The sequence below is a fragment of the Catharus ustulatus genome, chromosome 3 (genome assembly GCF_009819885.2).
Source record: "Catharus ustulatus isolate bCatUst1 chromosome 3, bCatUst1.pri.v2, whole genome shotgun sequence".
In the NCBI taxonomy this organism is placed as follows: Eukaryota; Metazoa; Chordata; class Aves; order Passeriformes; family Turdidae; genus Catharus; species Catharus ustulatus.
Window position 1 is genome coordinate 77,724,088 of NC_046223.1, and position 13,496 is coordinate 77,737,583.

Sequence of the window (13,496 nt, forward strand, 5' to 3'; positions counted from 1 at the left end):
GAGAGGGGTCTTCTCTCATGTTGGAGAGTGCTGAACCCTTGTAGATCAAATTAAATGACATTGCATTAAGTCTGGATGCTCTTATGCATCCAGTATAGATTATAGATTAGCAGTGACTTGAAAGTTTCTATTATATAGGTAGGCTGATGAGTTTTGTGTTTTACTCTTCTGGCTTGACCTAAAGTTTAGCTCTGTTTTAGTAATGCAGGCTTGCAAGGGCATATTTTATGATTACAGTATCTACATCCAGATAAATTGCTGCAATTCCTTACCCTAGGTGTAGGATATATAAAATAAACCTGTATGCTACTATTATGCCTACACATCCAGCATAATCCTCATTCAGGTAGTACAAACATTCTCTTCTTTAATAAACCCAGGATTTATTTGATCTGATGGCAAAATTTTTAAAAACCCACATCTTTTTTTGAGAAATAGGAAATTCATTATTTAAAAGAAGTAAAAACCACACCAAGTTATTGTTAATGTAATAAGGCATCTGATAGTTCCAGAGGTCTGATAGTTCCAGAAAATTAAATGTATAAAGTTTTAGATATTGAGTGATGTTTGATGGTATGGTTATCTAGTGTTTAAAAAAAAATAGAAACTTGAATAAAAATTAAAATTGCATTTATTCATATTTTTGTAGTTAAAAAATGTGCTAGTTGATAGAAGTGGCTGTCTACATCAACTGCAGCATATATTGATGCCCCATCGATTCCAAGCATTTACCTTATTGCCAGCATTTGTGTAGGTTACTATGAATAAACATAAACACTGATTTGTACGTGTTGCCCTTCCACTGACACAGAGATATATTACCTTACTTTGGAAGTCTGTACACCCTTCTACTTTGCATAGATGGCTGAAGGAGATGCAAGGCACCCGTCTTTGGAGAGGCAATTTAAAGGAGAGAAAAAGGTCTTTGTGCAATTTTACAGTGTAGTCTGGATGTAAGTAGGGCAGAATTTGGTCCCAAAAGTTTTATTCTGTGCATAAAGAAGCATCATACTTTCCTTTCCTACCAAAATAGAACAGAAAAGCCCTTTGTTTTTACTGTTAAAGTTTTTGTAATAGGCAAAAATAATTTTTAAACTCTTGTCTTTAGCCCTTCTTTTACCTTTTCATCATTTGACCTCTAGACCTCACTGTTTCTACACCATTTTCTTTGCCTTTTTTTTTTTTTTTTTTTTTCGTAAGGGGATGCTCCCAAAGAAGTGTGCTCGACTTTTTATGCTAATCTTGCTTCTATTTCAGTTCATGTTGACTTGGAGAATATGCCTTGTAAATAGGAATACCAACTGACATACTGAATATAATCCTCAGTTTCTAAGCATTGATTGTTTTCACAGCATCCTTAAAGGGTAAGCTGTCTCACTATCCAAATATCATGGCTGGGAAACTGAGGCCTACAAAGGCTGTATGATTTATGTGAAGCCACAGAGGGAATAAATGTTGGGTTTAGAATTCCTGGCTTCTGTTCCTGTGTTTGGACTCATGCCATCTCTCAAAGAAATCCTTGATTCCTCCTAATGCTGCATACCTTTCCTTGTCTGTTAAATGTAGCCATTCGAAAAGTAGCTGGTACTCAATTCTCTCTGTCTGTCCTATTGAAACTAATGAATGCCTGCAAGCAGGCATAAGGTATCGTTACCTTTGACAGCCAGTATGTTTTATGTTTTAAATTATGTGTTGGGCAGAATTTTTGGATACTAATTTGATATAATGAGATGCGCTTCTAATATCAACCGTAGTACGGGAAGGCCTTGCAGCCAACCTACTCTTTATTTAAAATTATTCCATTTCAGATGTCCTAATGAGTGCTGTGAGTTGTGTAATTCTTTCATAATTTTCCTCTGTTCCCAGAAGGGAACTAGGAGCTGGAGTTTTTCCTATTTTTGTTTTGGTGTATTTCAAATTAGGGTAAGCATAAAATAAAGATCATGGAGAAGATTTTTGTGTAACAGTTGCTATTGTGAGAGTGGCAGTTAAGGAAAAAACAACATTGAAGTCTAGAAATGTTAGTGTTACAGCAGTTCTCGATTCCTCTGCGGTTTGCCATTATCTTATAAATATCTTGACTCTGACTTTACAGTGCTGTTTATAGAATTTAATAAAGCAAATGTAATAATGCTGCCTGTGCTTTAATGCACAATCTCAATTGGGTTGACCAGAAGATAAATAGGAACAGGAATGATAGTGCGTTCCTACAGATTGTTTTTAATAAGCATGTTATTTAGTTGATCAGCCTGGTACTGTAATGCCTCCTATCCTCCTCTACCAGACAAATTTATTAATGTCCCCCCCCCCCCATTTCTCCATGAACATTGATTCCCTGCAGACATATCTCTATTAAACCTCTAGAAAGTCACAACTTCCAAATTAGATTAAGTAGCAGGAATGGTACTAGAAGAATCAAAGAAAATTGAGTGTGTTATTGAATTCATGCCACGTTGTCTGAGGAAGAGATGGGAGTTATGTGGAGTGGTAACTTTTGTCTTTACTGTACTAACAAAGCTGTGGGCATTGCTGTCAAACCTAATTGTCTGCAGTGCATCAGATAAAATGAATCTTTTATCTAAACTCATACCTAGTGAGATTTTACAAGTGAGAAGTAGATTTCAGAAGGAAGTTTTACAATTGATCAAAATCATTTGCCATTATTTGCTGTACACAACTCTATCCTAAAAATCCTAGTGACAAAAATTTTAAAGAAGCACCTTGCTTGTCATGCTAACAGTTGCAAAATGCAGATATTAATTTTAAAGCTGCCAATTTCTCACTTTGATCTGAGTTATTAAAAAGCATATAATTAATGGTTGACATTAGTAATTAACATTAACTTTATGGTGCTTAATATGCCATCATTCATCCATCAAATAACTGGTATGCATAATGTCTTTGCATAAAGGGTTTAATTGCTCAAAATGATCCTTCACTTCTCAGACCCTACGGTTTAAAGTAGTTGTAAATGCGTTTTAAAAAGATGTGTATTTTTCATTTATTGAACATAAACATTGTTTTTGTTTCTCCCCCAGGAGTGTGCATGAACGTGTAAGCCAGGGACTTCAGCTGGGAAACACAGCCCCAGATGCACAGCTTCCATTAGTAGCTAAAGAGCACCACCTTGCTGTCGCCAGTGCTCTCTGGAGAAATTTCTTTCCCTACTTGAAGAGCCAGAGAATGTCACAGACTCTGCCTTCCCCACAGCTTGCTGATACAGCTGCAGGTTAGCACTGACCCTGCCTGCTACCTACTGGATTTGGTGCTATTCTCTGGGTCACAAACTTTCAAGGAGTTTGTACTCTGGGATATTTCTCCTTCCATGTAGTAACTTAAGTATGTATAAGTGCAAAAAGTAGAATCTGTGCTAAATGTTTTGATGCAAAGAAATATAGTAGAGTTGCATTCCTTAATAGGGTAAAAACACATTGAGAATGCCAAAGGGGTTTGAAGCTATACAAACCTGACTTCTTTTTTACTACTAGTCACAGATTATAATCAACATGCAAGTGTTATATAATATAAATAAGAATACTGTTTCTCACAACATTTAGAATTTACTTGTTTTTGTAGAATTTTATTTGTATTGAACAGTTCATAATAGTTGAGATTCAAACTAGATTTTTAAAAATACTTTTCATTTGAAAGTGGTTTTTAAAAGGTTGCTTACTTGACTGTTGCTTTTTGCCAAACACATATGTTCGTGGACATAAAACTATTCCATAATTCATTCTAATTATTTGTCTTGATCTACACTAAAGGCTTTTCATCTTGAAGTACAACATTCCATATGTGTGTGAACTCCACATGCAACGAGTCAGCTTGGCAGTGAATAGAAAGATATCCCAGTTTGATCTTTCACATCAGTAGCTAACATGATATTCTGTAGTTACAGTGAAATCTTGTATCCAGTTAACTAAAATTCAGAGGAGTGAAACATAAAATATTTTTTCCCATCATGATATGAATTAGATAAAGTTACAAGCTCAGGAGTGTAGAGTTGGTAATAGAAAAGCTAAAAGACCCTTCATTTGAAGCAGCTCTGTGGTAGTTAGGAGGCTGAATTAATGAAAGAGGCAGTGTGCAACAGTAGTGGTCTCACACTGCTGAAGCGTGTGAGAAACAGCAATACAAATCAAAGGAGGAGGTTGTTAATGTCAAAACTTTCATTCATTTCCTACAGTGACATAGATTTTTTTTGTATTTTATATTAGCACAGTGAAATAGCAAGAGCAGCAAGCTATTATAAACTCCTCTGAGAAGGAGGGGAGTGCAGTTGTGACCTGCTTTATAGAGATGTGTTAGGTAGCACTACAGAGGCAGGCAAACCTTTCCCACGCTGATTGAGCTTCTTGCCTTAAGGTTGCAGCCCAGAGGAGAGAGAGAGAGAGAGAGCAGCTGTCACAGCTCTCCTGCTCCCCCTGCCAGGCAAACAACCTGGGCCTCACTGAACTGTTCTGCCTCCCATTTCTCCCCAGCCTCTGTTATGGCTGATGCTGCAGAAACGAGGTGATAATCTGGAAGAAGGCTGGCACAAATTGTTTCCTCACCTAAGGCAGAGTGGGGACTCTCTAGGACCTTACTGTATATTCTGAGGCACATAAAAGAATGGGAAGTCCTTCGTGTCTTGAGATAGTCTGTCCCTGTACTGTTAATTAAAACAATTGTATTGTCGTTTCTGAAAACTAGACTTTTCTGTCTCATTCAAAATCAGTTTATCAATGCATGCAGGTTTATATTTATTTGAATTGGAGAATTTGGGAACTAATGAGCCCCTTTTGCATTGCCCTCCAAAGTCAGTTTTCCTGACTCATTTGATGCTTCTCATTTCCTATAATCCAATAATTGCTCAGCATTTAAGATTACATCTAATTTCTGAGTTTTAATGCACTTGTCATTTGCAATATTAAGAACACATTGTTTTTTCATTCTGGTAGTGTTGGATACAGATTCCACAGTAGACTTAACAGAAACAGCAAAAGATTATGCTTCATTAACTAAATCCTGCACAAAGTACTGCCCCGGTTTCTAGATCTGCAGCAGTTCTATGGAGATCCTTTTCAAGAGTAAATTTTTTCTGTAGTGCTTTATTTATATGGTAACTTTTGATACGTGAAAGTCTTCTAAAAATAGAGAGGTACCAGCTTTTACTGAGTGAATTCTTTCCAGATGCAGTTTTTCACTGTGAGAAGTGTGTTAAAACAACAAAACAAATAAATAAAACTCAGTTCTGTAAAGCGCAGTAATACTTAAGTGTACATGGCAAGATATAGTGGATGGAGGTAAGAAAGGGAAGTCAAGAAGATGAAAAGGCAGGTTTTAAGACATTGCAGAGGTGGTAAAACTATGCCTTCAGGATTTAGAAACTGTGGTTTTGTGAATCTATTTTAAATTGCATATGTTAGAATCCATTTTTCGTCCTTTGCTGCCCATGTGTCTTGATGATTTACAAACTACTTGAGATAGAGACTAAATTTTTAACATGGGTACAAACAATCGCTGTTAGAATACTTGCCAGTTTTAATTGAGATTTCTGGTACTTCCAGACTCCACATTAGTAATTATAATTATTTTTCAGTACTTCTTGTGGAATGGGGATTATATTGAGAAATTATTAAAATGGTGCTATGTTTTTCTCTCTTTAAAAACAGGTTTTACTCTCTTAGCTTTGGATATACCTAGCAAAGCCCTGTCAGATCTCCAGCCACAGCCTGTTCTGTCAATGATGCGGCTGTTTGGATGGGATGACATGGTGTGGCCTCAGCTGGTGTCAAGATACCTAAGTCATCTAATTCAAAACAGGTGAAAAATAGAGACTATTTGTTCTTCCAGCTACCTTTTCATCCTTTATTAGACTTGAGGAAAATCTTAGATCAGACTGTAATGTTTCATTAAAATGGTCCAGATTCTTTGCATTTTCTTGAAGAGGGTCATCTAGTGCAGATTGCCCAGGATAATCCAGTCAAATTTTTGTATACCTGAGAAATTTTATTTTCACACGTAAGCTTCTGTGATGCTGAGACACTAAGCCTAAGACGGAGGGGTGGTGGTGGCTGTTTTTGTTGTGTGCTTATTTTTGCCCGCCTTGCCCGCTTCTGAATCAGGTTTTAGAAGCAGGGGAGGTGAGAAATGAGAGAGAAAGAGGGAATATTTCTGTGTCGGACTGTATTTGAAAGTGAAAAATGTTGCACATTTTTAGGGTACATGGTGTACTAAGGACAGTAACTGTAAATCAGGATATGGTAAAGATTATTTAAGTGTGATTGACAAAGATGAGGCATGGCCTTCTTGCAGGGAGGTGTTGGAAAAGGTTGAATTTTGTTCCTTGTGTGTTAGTTTGGAACTTGAGAGTGTTCAGTCCTCTGCTATATTTCTCTTTTATGATTTTTATTGGGTGAGTTTCATTCAAGGTTGCAGATACCTGGCATGTACTGAATGAAGTAAGAGGCGCATAAATTCCTTTTATAATTTGAATTTTATAATTTTGAATTTTGTTGCTCTTTGTGTGAGATCAAGAAAAAAAATTTAACTCCTAAACTTGAATTTTGGTATTATTCAGGTCATAAGGTTAATAACCAATTCTCTTCACTCAAGTAGGTGTTTGAAAGCAGTTACTTAAATATTTGGTACCAATATCCATTAAGCACCTGACATTGTTTACAATGTATACATAGATGCATTGTTATCCTAGCTCAACTTCTTTGTGAAAGGACAGCAAGTACCTAAGGTGAGATGTATTTAGTAGAACATAGACATATCACTTCTGTCTTGAAAGCGCTCTTTTTGTAACATGATTACATGATTATAAAACTTATGCAGTTTTATAGCAAAAGTTATCGAAGTATGTAAGTGCTGGGATCTTCATGGTTCCTGTGCTCTGACATCAATTTTTCACATCAAACATTCTCAATTAAATACTTTTGTTTCCAATACTGTTATACCCTGCAAGCTCTGGCAACAAACTCAGGAGCTTTGGAATTGCTTCTGCGGTAGAGACTAAACTTTCCTCTCCAGATCCTTGTTGCGTAGTACACGATGGTGTTACAGCCTGTCTAAACTAACTCTGAGCATGAGAATAAGCTCACTGTTTTAAAAGGACCACTTGCCATGCTTCTAGCAGGTAGTTATTGTTCCTTCCTTTCTAAGGATTAGGAGCATATTCCTTTCCAGTTCTAGGAAGAGCCTACCTACCAGCAAGTGGGCCACCTACCAGCAAGCAAGAGAAAAATAGAGTGAGACTACAACAGAAAGGGGTTTTGTGAGCCGAGTAGACTAACTGGGTACATCAAGATTACATGAGACTGAACTTCTTTACGTGTTACTGCAAGGAGCATAAAGTCCATACGCAACCTATTTGTTCTCTTTTGGTCCTGGAATTCAGTGTTAATTGTTTTTAAATTTGCTTTTGTTTGGTCTCCTTACTTTGTCAATACTACTTCAGCAGAGATGTTCGACAAAATATGCAGATAACACTGGTTTTAAGTAAATGAAGCAGAAAAAACCCTGAATTTCATTAATGTTGTTTAGTAAGAAGTATAATCCAGTTTGGTTTCCATCTGGACCTTTGCTGACGTACTGTTGCAAGCATGAGTAAAAAAAACAGTAGAAAATAAGTAGAGCTATGTGTATACATATCAAGAAAGTACAAGCGCTTTTCATTAAAGTTGAAGCATCTAGAACTGACCAGGGAGGAAGTCTCTCAAATAAAAGGTATAAATATTTTCAAGAAATATCCCTGAGGCGCAAATGCACCTCATTTGATAGTTAATGGGAACAGAGTGCAGCACAAAGCTGCTGTCTTTTAGCAAGGAGTTTCTCCAGAATTAATGATGCAAGGTTGATATGCCTGGGAAAAACAACTGCAGCAGCTACTCATGGTAGTGAAGCAAATAAGACTTTGGGAATACAGAGCAGTAGAGTATAGGGACTGTGCATTGAGTGACTCTGGTCTGACACCTGACTGGTAGAGTGGTAGTGAGTGTTTGAAAGTACATATGTCGCAAGTTTGTGTGGGAATGGATATAGTTGTATATATATACATACCTAAATGAATATGTCTGTAAGTGTACTGCCAAGTACAGCAGTTTCCTTTCTCATCTCCAAGGTGCCCTTTTATGTTTCCCTTTTGGATCTATTTTGAACATGGCATATCTTTATTTGCTGAAGCAGACCTTCTCCACCATTAATGTAGTTGGATCTAAGCAGACTCCAGAGTAGCGTGGGACACCTGGACTGCCTTTATATGAAAGGTTGGAGCAGCATGAGCAGTGTCAATATGATGTTCCAAGCTGATTCAGATAAACTATTTGCAGCATTGTACATTGTCAGTTTAGATAATACAGTCAAATCATCCATTGTTCCAGTAAGGCACTTCCCATTGCATGAATTTTCCTCCCTCTGTTTTTGTAGCCAAAACATATGTACACGTGAGTATGTGCATCCGCAGCCAAATGAGACACTCTTTCACCTTTCTGCCTACTTTTATTAGATCTCACTACCTTTTTCCTTCCTCCTCCACCTACGCAGTTCACTGTGTGAAGCTTTTTCTAGCATGGGCTATACATCCTACGAGGCTTTGACAGTACGTTCGTGGTTTCGCTGCGTTTTGCAAATGTTCCTCGATCAACCAAGTGGCGCCTTGGCCAAGACAGATGCTGAGAGAACAGTTGGTAAGTGCTCACATTTCCCTCATGTTTGCAGTAACGGGGCTATATTGCAAAGCTGGCAAACATTTTCAGCTAATTACAAAATGTATTTTTGTTTGTATTCCTTTACTTTTACCTAATTACAAAATGTGTTTCTTTACACTGCTTGTGCTATTTATTGATAGTTTGCCTGCTCTGCATATGACAAATTTATCACAAACAAAGATAAAAGGGCTTGTTTCCTTGGAAGCAAAGAATAAAAACTTGCTCCCAAGGAGACAAGTTATTTTTCCCCCATGGAGAAACTGCTCTAAAAAAAGTGAAAATCTGAAGTAAATAGTCAGAAATCATGCTGTGAATGGCCTAAAAGAAAAAAAAAAAGGGAGGGGAGGGGGAATCTAGCTGCAATTAATTTTCCCCTTTTTTATACTGGATATTTTGCTTTCTTAGAGCAATACTTCATCCCTTCTTCTGAAACCACTGCAGTTCTCATTATCTGTAGAACATGTCTTCCAGTCACTATTTCTCATACACATTTTGCAGATTTAAAAAAAATAAGAAACCCATCAGCTTGATTATCCATACTTAAAACTCTTTATTCTCTTATAAATTATATTAGAAAAGTAACTGGTTTGTACTTCTTTTATTTGTCTGGAGAGACGCAGTTGGTTGTCAAATACTTGTGTTTTTAGATATTTTAAAATAATGTTTCACGTCATCATTTTGGAACTAATTTAAGTCTGAAAACATAACTGTATACTGTATTTACTGATGTACTCTCTTGTAATAATCAGGAAAAGCCTACATGGAGCAGCTGACTGAAATGACAAGACTGATTTTTAAACTCTCAGAAGTAGAAAACATTCTTTTAAAGGCTAATGTTGGACAGTCAGTTTTTAAGCAAGACCCGAAAAGTGCTCTTGTCCAGTTCATTAAGGTACTGTATATCTACCCTGTTTTAGTTTCATGGGACAATTCTATCATATTTAGAGTGCTGAAAAAGAAATTACTCACAAAAGTCTCATGAGAGACTTAGTAAGCTGATTCATATTTATTTCAATGTCTTTCTTTTCTAGGCTGTTGGTAGAGCTTACAGTGGTCTTCAGACACTCCCAGAGAAATCTGCCATGGTAGCAAAGACTCTGGAGTATTTGGGTGATGTGTTAAAGTACGTAAAACCCTATCTGAAAGCAAAAGGACCGCCTGAAGGTCTGCAGCTTACATATTGGATCATAGGTAATTATTTTCTTTTAGGTAATAGTTTTAAAGAGCCAGTAAAATAAACTTATAGTACTTTTTTCCCCTCTATACTGTCCATATATATTTTTTTCTATATACTATTTAATTTTTGAAAAAAGAAAGATGCTACAGTTAGATATTTTTTTTACCAGATTTTCTTTAGATCCTCATGTCTAACCTCCTTGTGGGTTTTTTTAATGGGTTTTTTTATTACCCCTACAAATTGGTATTTTCAAAAGTAAGATGTTTTCACATCTTCCATTACTGAAAACTACTGAAAACTTCAGAAACAGTGACAAGAGCTGGTTTCTGGCTATGTAGTTGTAGTGAGAATTGTCATAAGTCATAGCAGTTCCTGAAGTTACAGCAATTTATACCCACAGTGGATCTGCTCTTCCCATAGAGGGCTATGGCATATTTTTGTATGAGGTCTTCTGTTGTTTCCTTTCTCTGCCCACTCATTTTAAACAGAAGTGATGACCTCTGAGTTCTTCCTGTAGACCATAAAGGTAGGTGTACACCCTTCTGAAAGAATTCCAAGTTTTAGACCATGTGGATTGAGACAACATGCAGCTTTGGTGTTAGGTATCCATGCTATGGGGCATAGCCTGACTCATTAAAGAAAACACTGTAGTAATCACTTACTAAAATTTTTTTTTCCCATTCATTGTATAGTTAAGGAAGACGTGGAAGTGCAGCCAAGGAGTCAGGGTATTCAGGAGACTGTAGGCAGATTTTGTTAGGACCAGTGGAGGGGTAAGGTAGAGTTGAAGACCATGGTTTTAGGGAGTTTAGAAAAAGGTTTTTCACTCAGGGGGATTGGATTGGACACTGGACCAGGCTCCCCAGGGAAGTGGTCACAGCACCAGCCTGACAGAGTTCAAGAAGCATTTGGACAATGCTCTCAGATGATGGTGTGACTTTTGGTGGGTGTCCTGTGCAGGACTGGGAGTTGGCCTTGGTGATCCTTGTGGGTCCCTTTGAACTGAAGATATTCTGTGATAAGCAGTATTATGAGAGGCTACATGGTATGTAGTGGAGCTATGTTAATGGCCAAATTATCTTAGGTATGTACTTGAACTTCTTTTTTGGAACTGCTTTTCTGACATGCAATCTGTACTTCACTAAAATGCAATTCTAGCATTTATTCATTAAGTATGGAACCACTGATAGGGTGGAAAAAGAAGAGTGCTTTAATTATCAATGAATGTGCCAGTCTGACCCACTTACCTTAAAAGCAGAGTAAACCTTATGTATCTCTTATTATAGTACCTTATTATCTCTTAAAACAGAGATAATGATTTGCATGCACACACAGTTTACATCATGATTCTAAGGAGCACAGGGAAAGCATGACCAAGATGCAGATGCATCAAATGTACTGGAATTAGAGTTTTGTAAAATACTTATTTTTTTTAAATATTGTGAGATCAGCATGCTTTGATACACAAGATGTATATAAAATTAAACATTTTCAGATACCCAGATGTGGATTGGAGTCTTGGAAAGTAATTTTAGATTGGTATTTTCCTTTTTAGATTGGTATTGTCCTTTTTGTTCTTTGCAGTAGGAAACGATTAATCTCCAGTCATGCTGTTGTGTGCAAGAAAATGTCCTTTTTATTTAAGAAAACATAAAGAAAGAAGCTTTAAAAGAAAAAAATATTCAAGTGTATTTCAATCACTGTTTCACATTCTGTGGGCTTGTTAAATTATAAGGACAAAGCACAAAACTTAACACATCTCAACACCTCCTGTCTGTAGTCAGATTGTGTCTTGTACTGTCCCATACATCACAGCAGTGATAATAGAAGGAGTACTTTTAGCTGGAATGACCATGTTTCTTTCAAAGCAGGAAGCTTAGACAACATTATTAGAAGTATTGTTAGGTGATCGTTCTCTTTCTCTATGATTGATCATTGTGTTTTCTTTCATGCCACAAGATTAATGTTGTTTTGCGTTGTTTTTAGAGATGATAATGAATGACTTTTATAGATTAATAATATCTTGTAACAGCCTACTTTTGATTTTCCATTATTTTCAAAGTCTTAAACATGGTTCCTTGGGATATTTCTGTATTTTCAACCCAGCAACCCTTTTCTTGCCTCTAGTAAAATGTAAAGTTGAAAATGTCTACGTATGAATCTTGTTTTTTTAATGTGTGTTTTGAGTATTAACACTTCTGAATATGGAGTTCGTTTTTCAAGAAAAATTACACCTCACCTGCAACAAAGATGTTTGTCAAAGTTGGGGTATTTACACATCGACATCTTTTAATTTTTTTTTTTTTTTTTGTAAGTCAAAAGAACAGTCTTAAAACTGGCTAAAGCTGAGCAAATGATAGAATATTGTACTGAAAACAAAAAAGATGTTCTCTGAGGCTCTGAACCGAGACCCCACAAAGACCTGGCAAGACTGTTTTAATGGAGCTGGCTGCCCCTGGTTCTTCTTAATCTGCTGAAATTAAATGCAATTTGAAGGATGTTTAATGTTTTGCTAGCATTAAATTGCTGTGTGAGTAGTTGCTGATGGTGGTGCTGCCACAGTGGTGTTAGACAAATGTGAAGAGAAGGCAAAGGCAGCGTTTCTCTGCAAAAGGGATGAATGCACAGAGCAAGGTAAATGTTTAAGTGTGTGTGTGCTCATTGCAGTAGGGTTATGGATCAAGTTTAGTTTACTGCAGGAATCTAAGAGACTTATCCTTTCTTTAGCATTGCTGTTCTTTTCCTAAAGCATCTTCACTTGCCTAAAAACTTCTAACTGTAATGTGTTGAATCAATTTAGTATTTTATTTTGATGAACTGTAAACAGACTTTTGAGTTGTTTTGACTGGGATTTTTTAATGGGATTCCATGGAATGAGTACACAGGAGTGAGAATTCAGTTGCTCTTGCTACCCTCAGATTACCTAATTTAACATAATTGCTTCTTTAGGCTTTCTTAATTTTTTTCCTAACTGTAAATTGGTTTGTGATTTTTGAATTTTTTTCAACAGGATGTCTGGTAAAGTTCTGTGCACCAATACTGGCTACTTCCAAGGCACAGCAACTCTTGTTTCGCATTGTGGATTGCTTACTGCTGCCACACTCTGTGCTCCAGCAGGACAAGGAGCTGCCTGTGGCTTTGCTGTCTGCCATTCAGGAGAGCCTGCCTCTTTATCTCCAGGTAAATATCTCAGCTCTATTATCAGCACACAAATGAATCTTCAGGAAAAGAAGATTTAATATTGCAGAGGATGTTTTCTTTTTCCCTAGTTGGAACAAGTATTGACTGAATTTACTGAAGCAGTAAGAGAAGTTCTTTTCTTCTTATAGAAGTGGAAGAAAAATTGCTACCCCTTTAACTTTCCTCATTGCAGGCAGCCATACACTCATTGCATATGGAAAACCTTTAGCCAACCTGCTGGCTACACTGGTCTCCATTGTAACAGATTTCTCAAACAATGCATCAAGTAATCATAATATGTAGTGAGAAAATTGTGAAGATGACAGAGCAAACAAATATTTTAAATAATCCTTGACTAGGCTAACTGTATATAATTATGATGAGATGCTTTGTTTTGTTGGCTTTTATGAACAAGTGAAAATCCTTGGTGTATCATGCCACTGGTT

General features: G+C 36.7%; 1 protein-coding gene across 1 annotated transcript in view; it reads left to right on the forward strand.

The window, feature by feature from the left end:
• The window catches only part of MMS22L (MMS22 like, DNA repair protein), an 87,423-nt gene that overhangs the window by 60,508 nt on the left and 13,419 nt on the right, over positions 1-13,496 (forward strand). Inside the window, 6 exon segments of the mRNA XM_033054450.1 lie at positions 3,039-3,229; positions 5,655-5,805; positions 8,530-8,672; positions 9,443-9,585; positions 9,725-9,884; positions 12,881-13,050. Coding sequence (XP_032910341.1) covers positions 3,039-3,229; positions 5,655-5,805; positions 8,530-8,672; positions 9,443-9,585; positions 9,725-9,884; positions 12,881-13,050 — 958 coding nt within the window.